Source organism: Petaurus breviceps, unplaced genomic scaffold, assembly GCF_028583685.1.
Source record: "Petaurus breviceps papuanus isolate PSGF00001 unplaced genomic scaffold, PetGlider_PUasm1.0 189, whole genome shotgun sequence".
Lineage (NCBI taxonomy): Eukaryota > Metazoa > Chordata > Mammalia > Diprotodontia > Petauridae > Petaurus > Petaurus breviceps.
In genome coordinates, this window is record NW_027185809.1 from 21,998,495 (window position 1) to 22,012,599 (window position 14,105).

Here is a 14,105-nt window from a genome sequence, read left to right on the forward strand (position 1 = left end):
ATAATAATGATGTGTGGCATCACATATAATCCTCTTTTCTGTTCTACTTGGTATTCTCTCTCTCTTCTCTCCTTTCCTTCTCTCTTCTCTTTTCTCTCTTCTCTCCTCTTCTTTCTCCCTCTCCCCCACTCCTCCACCTCATTAAATTCAGAAAAAATAAAATGAAAACCATAATAAAGTTCTGAACTTTATAATGATAGGTATCCTGGCTCATGATCCTTCTAGAGTGAAATTTCCCTTTCAATTGCTATCTGAAAAAAACCATAAAAATGAAATGAGCAAAGTAGAATCTTAGAATCTTATCAGACCTTAATAGAAGCTTAAAAAATTTGAAACACCATCTGTTCCAATACATTTATTTTCCAGTTGAGGAAATTAAGGATTAAAGAGGTTAAGAAAAGGAAGAGCTAACCAAATTTCAGGACGTAGAAATACTTCGGTTCTAATTTGAAATATAATGTTTTGTTTGCCATTGAAAATGCAGATATTTAAAAATATCAATTTTCTCTTGGTACTATTTTTTAACATGGCATTTTTTATGATGTTCCCTTACCTTGGCACTGATAGCCTTGTTTCCCAAACAATCCCCTGTTCAAGATAAAAAAAAAGGTTAATAAAAAATGCCAACAATAATCATCATACAACCAAAATAATTAAAAATAAACCTAAATTTTGTTTTCTGATCATTTACAATCTCACAATTCTATGGCAACAACCACAACTACATGACTCCTGAGTTAGTGTTTGAAACCCTATTACAAAGAGGCTAAGAGCTAATAGAGAAGATAATTTAACTACTAAAATGAACTTTGGTAATTACATTTCAAAATATACTTCTTAATCCCAAAGCTACAATTCTCACAAAAATAGAGCACCATCTATGCATGCAGCCATTTGCTCTTTCATATCCTCTTTCTTGCTTTCTCCTATAGAAAGTAAATAGAGGCAGCTTTGTTCTCTCATGGGGATATACTATCAGGGCCTTCAAAGGGAAAAGAAGAACTTAGCCACTAACAGCTTCAACCCTCACTTCTTAGGCTAAACTCACATAAGTGTGTATGTATGTATGTATGTGTGTATACATACATATATGTAAATATGCCTGTATAAATGTTTCGACAGAGAAACTTCAGGAAAATCTTTTATTTCTTTTTAGTAAATGATCATATGTTTGAATTCCTCCAGATATGGAATAACTTACTATCTATAATTAATCTCCACCACCAGCAAAGCTTTGTTGTTTTTCTTGTAGTGTCAATACATTCAAGCTGACCCACTTATACCCAGCTCCCCCTGGGAGCATGTGACCACTAGCCTAGATTCAAAAGACAGCTGATGCCCATGATTAAGGGTGTAATCTGTGGCCATGAAAATTTCATTCATAGGGATGAAACCCATAATCGTCCTCATTATTAGCACTGTGTAAGGATCCGAGTTAATTTGTGATGAAGCATATAACAGCAAATGTAAAATTAAATATGAATTTTTTATACATGTTGCTGAGAAGTAAATAGGATTTGCTGGTTTGTTGATTCTCCAATTTAGAAGTCTACTCAGAAGTAATGAGAGAGGCTGTGAATAAGAAAGTAAGTAAGACAAAGTGTAATAAAGGAGACATAGATATTTTTACTCTTGTAGAACTAAGAAAGGATTTACATGATTTAGTAGTTATTTTCTATTTGTATACTTTGGCTAATATATGTATACACACACACTGTCTCAAAAGTCTTAGTGCAGTTTTAAGCTAAAGCTAAACTCTAAATGCCTATTAAAAGATGTATTAGGGGTGATTAGGTGGTGCAGTAAGTAAGAGCGCCAGCCCCAGAGATGGGAGGACCTGGGATTGGATCCAGCCTCAGATACTTAACACCCACACACACACACACAAAAAAACTGGCTGTATAACCTTGGGCAAGTTACTTAACCCCAATTGCTTTAAAAACAAAAAAAATATGTGTTAGACAAATGTAGTAATATTAAGATTGTGCTATAAGAAATTATGAATATGAAGAATTCAGAGAAATATGGGAAGACATATGAACTGATGCATAGCAAAGTAAGCAGAACCAAACTGAAAAACAAACAACAAAGAGCAACAAGAAGATACTAAACTGAATGTAGTAACAACTGTGTTTGTTCCTAGAAAAAAATTAAAAGATGCAGAAGTGAGGGACCATAACTAGAGCGAAAAACTTTGAATCGCACTAAGACTTTTGGGACACTGTGTGTCTACGTGTGTTTGTTCATACATGAAAATAAACATATATATGTATATATGCACAGAAAGCTGCATACATAAAAGCCCACATTTATATAATGTATTAATTGTCTTAAAATTCCATTGAGAGGTTAAGTAATATTCCCAGGGTTACAAAGCTAGCAGTATGTGTCAGAGATGAAACTTAGGCCCAGGTATTCCTCCTCTGAGGTTGGTTCTTTATCACAATATAAAGTAAAAAAAAAAAACCAGCTATAATTCTTTTTGCCTATTTTATCAATGAAGAATTGCTCACATAATTCAATATATACCTACAAATCCACATTAAGAAACTGTCAGTTCATAATTACTCAGGACTAATTATCCAACTTGTAGATAATCCAGATCCTTTGCTCCTTTTCCTCTCTCTAACTTCTGACCACTTGCTTCCTATCCTTCTCATGGTATAATAGCATCTTTTGCAGAGAAAGAGAAAAGAAATAAGAATACTTGGAACGCACCCCTGTAATCCCTGCTGCTTGGTAGGATAAGGCTGGTGGATGACTTGAGCTTAGGAGCTCGGAGCTGCAGTATAATGCAGGGGTGTGCTGGTAACTTTTCACAATTGTCTCTCCAAAAGAAAAAAGTAGAGCAATATACTTTTAAGTCTTATACTCTAACATTTTCTCCATCATTTTCTTAAGGTTTGGGTTTTTTTGGCCTTTTTGGAGGGGGGGTAGGCAGGGCAATTGAGGCTAAGTGACTTGCCCAAGGTCACACAGCCAGTAAGTATCAAGTGCCTGAGGCAAACATTTGAACTCATGTCCTCCTGACTCCAGGGCTGGTACTCTATTCACTGCATCACCTAGCTGCCACTAAGTTGTTTTTTTTTTTAAACAATCAACAAAACAATAAACCAAGCCATGATATGTGGCACTTATAAACTTCCAAGATATAAATGTTCTCACATTGAAAAGTTAACAATCACCTCTCAGGAGTCAGTTAAAGCTGGCTTCAGTACACCCCTGGGCTAAAGCCAAACAGGTATCCACAATAAGTCTAGCACCAATATGATGAGACCCTGGGAGTCTAGGGTGACTAGGCTGCCTAAGAAGGGGTCAACAAACCCAGGTCAGCAAAAACAAGAGGGTCAAAGCTTCCATGTCATTCAATACTGACTGTATTTCCAGCCAGGGCAAGAGACCTAGGAAAGAAGAAGGAAGGAAGGAAGGAAGGGAGGGAGGGAGGGAGGAAGGAAGAAGGGAGGTAGTCAGGGAGAGAGGGAGGGACAGACAGATGGAGGGAGAAGAGGGGAAGAGGGAAGAGGGAAGGGACTTCCATTAGGAACTTCTGATACCTGCTTGCAGCTCTGGTAAAAGGTTTGAGAGTACAGTGGTTTGAGACTATTGACTAAAATGAAATTTACAGATCACCAAAAGCCCCCTAAATTCTATCCTTATATAATACAATCAAGCAGAATAAAGAGCTGGTTCTATAAAATCATAATTGATAAGGAAAAATTTACAGAGGAGGTAATGGAGGAATCATACCATATGAATTCCTTGCAATGTGAACAGTAGGTAGGTTGTCTCAGATATGTTGCCATAAACTTATGCCCGTTAATTTGATGAACTCGTCTTCGCATAGCTCTTTGGCGCTTCCGAGTAAAATGCTTGAAGATTCTGTCTCTCTGGAGAGTTGCTGTACATTGGGAAGATGAATGAGGAAAAGAAATATGTAATGAGTATTTCTGCAATGGATTTTCAAAGCTGCATATGAATTATAAATAAACTATTTCAAATATATAAAAATGTATTTGTCATTCTTTAAGATTAAAAAAAAACCAACAGAGTGCTTCCTTTCTTACTATACCATAAAGATTCATATTCATGGCTCTGTAGCTATATCTCCATAATGCCAGTAATCATTTGTGATAGTCACAATTTAACAAAATTTGTTGTTGGGTGTTGATCTTCAAAACAAGATACCATGAACCACACTAATAAATATAAGAACAGCACTAAAAACAACAAGCATAATGACAGATTAGTCATGTCAAAAGAGGTGACTGCAATTCTAGTTTCTCTACACACCTAAAAAGTGATCAGGCTAGAAAAGATCCATTATTATTGCCTCAAAGGCCTCACAGTGGTGCATTAATTATTAACAAGGCATTTTACCAGCTTCCTCTCAGAGGTAAGCCTGATCTTTCCTTTCTTAACAGAAAGTACCAAAGATGAAAAAATCAGTGATCTCTCCAAATATAGGATAATTACATGTTTACATAATTTATGGAAAGTTTATTGACTGACTGACACTCAGAACCTATATCATTAAAAAAATCTATAAACGCTTACACCAAATAAAATATTGGCTTAGGAGCAAAAAAAAAAAAAGTATGTCAAAAATTCCCATGTGTATGAAGAATAATTGTCTACTTGGGAATTACTGAACAAGCTATCCTAAAATACTGTAGCCTTTATACTGCCTTTATTGATTATTCCAATGTTTCTAACTCAATTCTGCACTCATGATTTCTTTAGGAATGACAAACATGTAATACAGACCCACATATAGTAAGAATGCCTGTATATTTGACATCCACATGGTAAACTGTTTTCTATTTTAAAAATGACACTAAAACAGCACTATCAAGACCAATTCATATAAAACATATTTTTCAGAGAGAAAGTTTAATTCCATTATAATTCTGCCTAATGTTAAATCCATCATCATCTCTCCTAAAAAGAAGTACTAATGGCTTTCAAATTAAAGGAGTTGAACCAATTGACTTAAATAGGTAACATCAAGTTTTATGGCTCGACTGAAAAAAATACACTTAAAATGTCCATTAATGTCATCTCATGGACTCTCTCCAATGATATACCAAAAAGTCATTTGTATGTGTTAAGTGTAAAATTTTTAATCTACACCAAGGAAAGAGAGAGACTGAAGGTTTGCGTTTGACTTTAAGAGGTCACACTGAAGTCATGCTCTAGGTAAGACATATGCAGCATAAAGATATCAAGGGAAAGGCTGTGGCTGAACCATATTCAGAGAAATCAAAACTGAATAGGAAGAACATAGTGAACTAATTAACACTGACTCAATACCAGTCTTAATGAAAACATTTAGATTTGGAAAATAGACTAACAAATTCAAAACACATTCTGACCAAAAAAATCATAAAATATTAATATAGGACCCAACATCCTATAGCTATAGAAAATATTGTATGTATGTATGTATATATAGATATATATCAGCTATAGAAAGATGAACACTTCAGGAAGAATATAGATATAGATGTAGATAGATATTATGAGACCACAACAAAGCTACAGAAATACATTTTGAATAAGCAGACATTACTTCCCGAGTGAAATCAAAGGATGATAAAAGGTATATGCCGGTGGATTTTGAAGTAACTATAAATGTCCATGAAATTACTATGAAATGAGAGAATTCAAAGGAGTGGAAGCTATGTAAATTCAATAATATCTCAGGTGCGAACATGCAGCTGTCATGTTGTTTGCTTATGAAAATGGAAGGAATCATGATGGCAATTCAGGACCAGGTCTTGATACCAGAAACTATAGAAGATAGTTATCTATATTCTAAGGATCCTGAATTTATTAATCAATGTAGATTATGCGTAGAAGATTATGACTATTTGGTATAATGATAAAAACTGGGTAATACTATGCTTCAGGACTTAACAATTTAGCACCTAACAAATATCTATCAGGATGTGACCTGGTGACTAATACTACATATCAGAAGATTGAGAAATCTTTGTTCCGTGGAATGACAGCCAACAAATTCCAATACTGTAATATTACAGACCTCAAAACACCCTAGCCAAACCATTCAATAAACTCTACTCAAAACTGCCCATCATCACAGACTTGCCTAGACAGAATACTGATGCATAAAAACTTAACAGCAATAGTTTTCATGTATTTGTTAAGCCATTCTCCAATTGATGAGCATCTACTTAGTTTCTAATTCTCTATTACCAAAAGTTCTGCTATAAATATCATGGTATATATGTAGGAACTTTCTTCTTATCTATAGCCTCTTTATGATATAAAACTAATAGTCGAGTCTCTGCATGAAAGGGTTTGGACATATTAGTCATTTTGTTTGCATAATGTCAAATTACTTTCCAAAATGGTTATACTAATAGTTCTACCAACAATGTACTAGTGCTCTTCTGTTCCCATAGCTTATTTTTTTGTCATCTTTGTAAATTTCTAGTGTGTGAAGTGACATGTCAGAGTTGTTTTGGTTTATACTTCTCTTAGTAGTAGTGATGTAGGGCATTCTTTCTTATGGTTGTTAAGAGTTTGCAATTCTTTTGGAACAATTTGTTTATATACTTCAACCACTTTTCTACTGGGGACTGGCTTTGGGTCATATATTTATGTATCTATAGATATGTAGATATTTATATATCTGTTAATTATTTATATGTCTTAAGATACCAATCCCATATCAGAGAAATTGGATAAAGATTTTCTCTGATTCAACCACTTCAAGAACAATAAATATTTTAACATTTTGCCATACCAAATACTCACAATTTTCAACCTACAATGGAAAGAAAAAAATGTAATTAAAAATTTTTTAAAAAATTGTTAAGACACTTAACAAAGGAGATGAAAATCATGTGGGAACAGAGTAAGCAGCATGTCTTCCCCATTAATCTTGCCTACTATTAGAGTTATATCAGAGAAGCATTTAGTGAAACTATAGAAGATACGTTTATATCTTAATATTTTTATTTACCTACAAAAAGCAGTGATTTTTGCCCACTTGTGGAATAGCAAATAAAACATCAAATATAAAAGAACAATTGGAGGTCAGCAACTTGTCTTAGGACCCTTTCTATCTGAATGCCATCAAAAAGATGAGAATGAGAAAATAATAATAATTGATAATGATGGTGTTTATGATAATAGTAAGAAAATTAACAACTGGTTTTATATTGCACTTTAAGGTCTGCAAAGGTCTCCTTACATATGCTGTCTCCTTTGACCTTCAAAATAAACCTGTAGGTTAGTGCTATTATTATTTCCATTTTTGTAATAGTAATGGAATTTGAAGATCCCCTTGTATTTTGCAATCAAACTGGTACTTAGCATTTAGTTTCAAGTTAATTATATCAAGCATCTGTTAAGAAACAGAAGGTATGAACCCCTGTTGCTGATGTAACAGGAAGGGGTGGAATAGGGAGGAGCTAATACCTTATACAAGGAAAAACACAAGCTGGAGACTCAGAATTTCTCTCAGTGAGCATCTGAAGGCTGAGCTGCTACTGCTAGATTGAAGACTGAACTGAGAATTGAGAAGAACCGAGAAGAGAAATGAGAATTGAGAACTGAGACAGAATTTCTTGGAGCAAGCCCTGTGGAAACTGGAGAAAGTGATTTTGATATTGATAACAGAACTTGTGGTGGAAGAGTTTCTTCTGAGAGCCATCCACACTCCTGCTGAGAGGTTCTGAGAACCAGCTGGAGCTGCTGAAGACTTCTGAGAGCCAGTTGGAGCTGGCAGAGGAAGCATGGCTGTGATGTTGGTACTTTGTCTGTTTTAGGTCTATGTTGATTTCACAGGCAGAAAGTAAATTGAGATGATGGTGCCAACTATGTGTGTGAATATTGTTGTAATTCTGCTTAGCTTGATGTGTGTAGATATTGTTGTGGCTCTGTTAAATTTTCTCTCTCAAGGAACAGAAACTGTGAAGGACTTGAGGTGGACTGGACACTGTAAGCTCCAATGTGGAGCAGGAACTACACAAGAAGCTGGACAAGGAACTGGGAGCTGTCTGCCTTTGAACTCAGGTGGCAGTTGGTTAGATTTGGGCAGGAGCTGGGACCATGGAAGAGGAACCATGGAAGCTGAGAGCCTTCCATGAGTCAAGAAGAAAAGACCTCTCCTTGGGTATTTAATGCTGACTGATGAAACTGTAGCTTACTTGTGACCTAGAGGTGGATGGCCTTTGTACTTTCCACTACTCCTTAAGAGGGTACTGAGTAGCAACTGATGATATTATAACTTAATTTTGATTTAGGGGTGGATGGCCTTTGTACTTTCCACTACCCCTTAACTTGATTGCACCCCATGGGTGAAGGACTTTGACCTTTGTACTTTGTGACTGAATTAAGGAGATACTAAATGACTGAGTTACTAAATGGATATACTTTGTTTAAAACTATGTGACCACTTTGGTGAAAACTATGTGGCCATTATAGTGTTAAGTTGTTAAGCTGTGACATGGTGAATGCTGTATTTTGATTTTCTATGAATGTTTTGCTCTAATTTGTTACTGAATAAATAGTTCACTATACTGTGTAATCAGAACTTTGAAAAGCTGTTGACAGCAACAGTCCTCTGGAAAGCTGCTCATACTTGGCTTTACAATTTTACAGATAAGGGAATTTTATTAAGCTTAGAGATCTTGAATGTTTTGCTCAGGGACACAGTTAATAAGTGAGTTAAATGGCATTAAAATACAATTGTCCTTGACTTCCCACAAGAACTCTGGCCATTGCACCACATGGTCTCTCACCAATGGCCAAGGAAGGGACACTGAGGTAGACTAGGTCCAGATGTCTCGAATCTATGACATACCTAAAGGGTATATATAGTTCCATCCCCTCTCTCATATATCCCCATAAAGTGCATGAAGCAATATGCCTACAACTCAAACATTCTGGGCACCAAGAAAGTATAAGAAAGGAACAAAATAGCCTGAGTCACCAGCAGCCTCCATGCCTGCTTCCCATGTTGTATAATCAGCAGCAGCAACAGTCCCCTCCCACAATGCCTGTCTATTCCTTTAGATCCTGTGACAACTACAGCAATATAATGTAGGATAGGGGCACGTGCACACACAGAGGAGGCCTTCTAGTCCCTGGAGCAATATTTAGTCAAAGTGGTGGCAGCTGCCACACTATCAGTCAGCCCTGTCCTTTGCCAGACATTGACTGGTAGCAGTGACTGGTAGCACTCCAGCCTACAAAATCAGTCTGTGGCCTGTTCTAGCTATTACAAAACCCTTTTTTGAGAGGGGAAAGCTACTGCTTCAGGTACACACAAAACAGAGAAATATTCTACCATTTTGCAGTGAACTTGAAGATTTTTTTTATTATAATCTCTTCCTATGTGGACTTTCTGTAAGAGAGAACCAGAAAAGATGTCTAAGAAGGCATCCCACACCCATTGCCTACCACTGGATACCTAATAGAAGCACTGCAATACTTCCCAAAGTGTTGTTCTTGGCTCCCACACTGACAGGAGGGTGATCATTTGGATCAATCAATCAATCAATATTTATTAAATATCTACCATGGGCCAGGCCCTGGGCTAAGTACTAGTGATGCAAAAAGTAGCAAAAGACAGTCCTTGCATTCAAGAAATACAGTTTAATGGAGAAGACAACATGAAAATAATTTTATATGTATATGTATGTATATAAGCATATGAATATGCATACATGTATATATACACATAAGTGCGTGAGTGTGTGTGTATATACATATATATATATATACATCAAGCTATATATAGGACAAATAAATACAGGGAAGGCAATGTGTTTGGGAGTTTTTAAAAGAGGGTTTGGGAATGGTTTCCTGTAGAAGGTAGGATTTTTAATTGAGACTTACAGAAAGAGGAAGGTCAGTAGTCTTTATGGATTTTTTTTTGTCTTTTTGAAGGGGAGAAGACAGGGCAATTGGGGTTAAGTGACTTGCCCAAGGTCACACAGCTAGTTAAGTGCTAAGTGTCTGAGGCCAAATTTGAACTCAGGTCCTCCTGACTCCAGGGCTGGTGCTCTATTCACTGTGCCACCTAGTCACCCCTGGAGGTCAACAGTCATATCAGAGGAGGGAGAACATTCCAAGCATGGGGGACAGACAGAGAAAGTGCCTAGAGCCAAGGGATGGAGTGTCTTCTTTGTGGAAAAGCAAGGAGGCTAGTGTCACTGGATCAAAGAGCATGTATTGGGGAATAAAGTGTAAGAAGACTGGAAATGTAATAAGGGGTCTAGGTTATGAATGCCAAATGGAGCATTTTATATTTGATCCTAGAGGTGATAGGGAGCTACTGGAGTCTACTGAATGAGGGTGGGTGGGTGGGGTATGACATGGTGGGATCTGTGTTTTAGGAAAATCACTGTAGAGGCTGGATGGATTGTAGTGGGGAGAGACTCAGGCAGGCAGACCAACCAGCAAGCTATTGCAAAAATCCAGGTGTGAGGTGATGAGGGCCTGCTTCAGGGTGGTGGCAATCAGTATCAGAAGAGAGAAAGGGGGAATGTGTGAGATACACTAAAATGGTGAAATTGACAGACCTTGGCCACAGCTTGAATATAGGGGCAGAGAGATGGTAAAAAAAACCAAGATGGTTCCCAGGTTGTGAAGCTGAGGGACTGTTGGAAAACTCGAGTTCAAATCCAACCTCAGACACTTACTAGCTATATGGCAAGTCACTAAACATCTCTCAGTCTCGGCTTCCTTTTCTGTAAAATTGAAATAATTACAGCACCTACTCCAGGGTGTTGTTGTGAGGATCAAATGAGATAATATTTGTAAAACATTCTGAAAGCCGTGGAGGGCTATTCAAATGACAGCTGTTATTAAAAACCTGTGTTAGAACACTGAAAATTAAATCATTTCCATGTGTACATTTCCAAATGTAGAACAAAATTTTCAAAGACTTTTTTGTATTATTTTCCATATTTGTCTTTCATTTAAAAAAGCAAACAAACCTGCAAACATCTTACATGATAATATTCTTTAGCCTTAAATGTAGCTCAAGTTTTTTCAAATGAAAGGAAGATTGTATATTAAAAGTATGAACAGAACAGAAAAAAAATAGTCCTAGAAGTACATTCTGGTCCCTGGCACTGACTCTTCAACTCCTCTGTGGATCACAGAGGGCAGCATCCTCATTGTTTATACTACTCCTTTAGGTCAGAGTTAAGAGAACTAAATATTTAATTCTGTTGTGTCAAACCAAACAGGACTTGAAAAATTGGTTAGATCACATTTCTCTCAACCATATGACATCAGAATCCAACATGTTTTGCAGCCAAAACTGGTATTTCAACTTTTGCACCCAAAGTATACTTAGAGCAATAGGTAAACAGAAAAATTAATTGGTATGAAGAGCTTATATGAGGTCACATTCCTATCTCAAGATATGTATGTGCTGGCTACTTTTGTCCCTTACTAGGAGTTGGTTATTAAAAGCCTTCTGCTGGAGGTATGGGGGAGGGCAATTGTAATGTTACATAAAAAAAAGGAACTGATGATTTTGAAATAAAATTCGGAATTCCATATGAGGAAATCTGATTTGGAACCTATACTTCATAAAGATCTTCAGAAAACAGTAATAAGGCCACAGAAAATATCTAAGTTATAGAGGAAAGTTTCTGTGGCACCAACACTCAAAACACCCTTCAGTTAGTTCAATCTTTGTAGACTAGCTTAAATCCCCTCTTCTTAAAAATCAAGTTAAAAAAAAGTCTTAGTTGTTTCATGCTCTGAATATATCTCACCAAAATCTGCCTGAATTCAAAGTGTCACATTCATTAGATTATATTTTTAGATAGTTCTAGGATATTTTGCCATTAGCCAACCGTCAATCAATAAGCATTTAATCAACAAGCACCTAATATGTGCCGGGCACTTTGCTAGTAAGTCCTTGGAATACGAGAAAAGCAAAAGAGTCTGCCTTCAAGGAGTGTATTCTAGTTGAAAAAGAAACACATGCATGCATGTATATGTATAAATGTATGTATGTGTATGTGTATATATATGTACATGTGTTATGTGTATATGCAAACGTATATAGTTAATCCTTAATAGTCATGTGTTTCTTTCATGACTTCAAGTATTTGCATGATTTTATTAGTAACCTCATTTTGACTTTTGTGTTGGTAACTGCACACTCACATCTATGCACAGGAGAGAAAAAAAATGAAAGGCATGATGAATACAAGTTTGCAGAGCAGCTGGTATCCTACAAGGCATTTCACTTGTCTTGTTGGTTTACATAACTGTGTCTAGCATTGTAAAGAGTTCCTGGGGCATTCATTGCTTATTTTCATTGTTTGCCTTTAAAACTCAAGTTTTGTGTTGCAATTATATCCTTAAAGTATGGCCCAAGTCTTTTGGGCACTAAGGTGATAGTGAGACTTCCCCAGTCTCAGCATCTTCCAATAACTGACTAATGTCCCAGTAACCTCTTCCTTGGTTTTCAGAGGGCAGCCAATGTAGGGAGGTTTATAGCAGTATAATATACAGTACAGTACCCTCACACTGCGATCTCATAGAGTAGAAGATAAGATTCGGGTTAAAAATGTTTTAGTTTTGGGGCGGCTAGGTGGCGCTGTGAGTAAAAAGCCAGACCTGGAGACAGGAGAACCCGAGTTAGGTTCCGACCTCAGACACTTAACACGCACAAAAAAAAAGAAAAAAAAAACTAGCCATGTAACCTTGGGCAAGTTACTTAACCCCAACTGCCCTCCAAAAAGAAAAAGAAAAAATGTTGGGGGCGGAGTAAAGATGGTGGAGTAGAAGCAGAACTTCCACAGGGCTTCAGCTTCCACCTTCCCCAATCCATGTAAAAAGGGACTCTAAACAAATTTTGGAGCTGCAGAACCCACCAAATTAGACACAAAGAAGCTAACCTCCCACTGAGTTCAGTCCAGCAGGCCAGCAGGAATCGGCCAGCACAGCAACCTGGGAGCCGAGCCCAGGCCCATGTGAGCCAGAGGTTTTAGCCCCAGGGTGGGCGTGACCAGCCACCAGCTGGAAGGACTCCAGATCACCAGCAGCTGTGGCCATTTCCAGATTCATCAAAACATAGATGCGAAGGACAAAGTAAGAGGTCAGTACAGTCTGGACTTTGGGATGCAGTAGGTGGCAGTGTGTCGGCTTTTGCCTCCAGGGCAAGAAGCTGCTGAGACACTCCTGCTGGGACCACATTGAAGCTTCAGCTCCTGGCCTGCAGAATGCAGGGGGGCCAAGCGACCAGTTTGAGGGGTAATTGCTCTTGCTTTAACCTGCTTGGATCTGGATTAAGGTCTGGGGTGGAGGTCCTGGGGTGCCTGACCAGCTTGCCAGAGCATGTGGAGGCCTCAGAGAGGGCACCCAACTAATACCTCTGGCAGCTGAGAAAACCCCAGCATTTGGGACAAAAGCTCCCTTGTCTGGTGGCAGAGTCCTACTGTGGCAAAAAAAACCCAGGGGTCAAGTGACTGAGGGGCGACATGACCAGACAAAGGATGCAAAACAAACAGAAGATTTCAACATTAGACTCATATTTGGGGGACAAAAAGGAGCAAAGCATGGAACTGGAGGAATACAGTAAAGTCAGAACTCCTGCACCAATAGCTTCAAAGCAAAATACGAGCCGGTTATAGGCCATAGAGGACCTTAAGAAGCAGATAAGAGAAGTGGAGGAAAAATTCGGGAGAAAAATGAGAATGATGCAAGAAAATTATGAAATGAGAATCAACAGGCTGACTGAGGAAAATCACAGCTTAAAAAATAGACTGACTCAATTGTCAAAAGAGGCTCAAAAAGGCAATGAGGAGAGGAATGCCTTGAAAAGCCGAATTTGCCAGATGGAAAAAGAATCTCAAAAGCTCATGAATCATTCCCTCAGATTTAGATTGGAGCAAAAGGAAGCTAGTGACTTCAAGAGAAATCAAGATGATGTTAAACAGATCCAAACAAATGAAAGAACAGAAGGCAATGTGAAATATCTCATGGGAAAAACCAATGACCTGGAAAATAGATCCAGGAGAGATGATTTAAAAGTTATTGTACTTCCTGAAAGCCATGATGAGGGAAAGAACCTAGGAATCATCCTCCAAGAAATTCTCAAGGAA

The 14,105-nt window shown here is 37.5% G+C and overlaps 1 protein-coding gene across 1 annotated transcript in view; it reads right to left on the reverse strand.

Annotated features, from left to right (window-relative positions):
* Positions 1 to 14,105, reverse strand: part of PRKCH (protein kinase C eta) — a 335,555-nt gene that overhangs the window by 175,642 nt on the left and 145,808 nt on the right. The window contains exons 3-4 of the mRNA XM_069092033.1: positions 3,748 to 3,898; positions 554 to 588 (exon numbers count right to left, since the gene is read on the reverse strand). Coding sequence (XP_068948134.1) covers positions 554 to 588; positions 3,748 to 3,898 — 186 coding nt within the window. The remainder of the gene's footprint in view (positions 1 to 553; positions 589 to 3,747; positions 3,899 to 14,105) is intronic.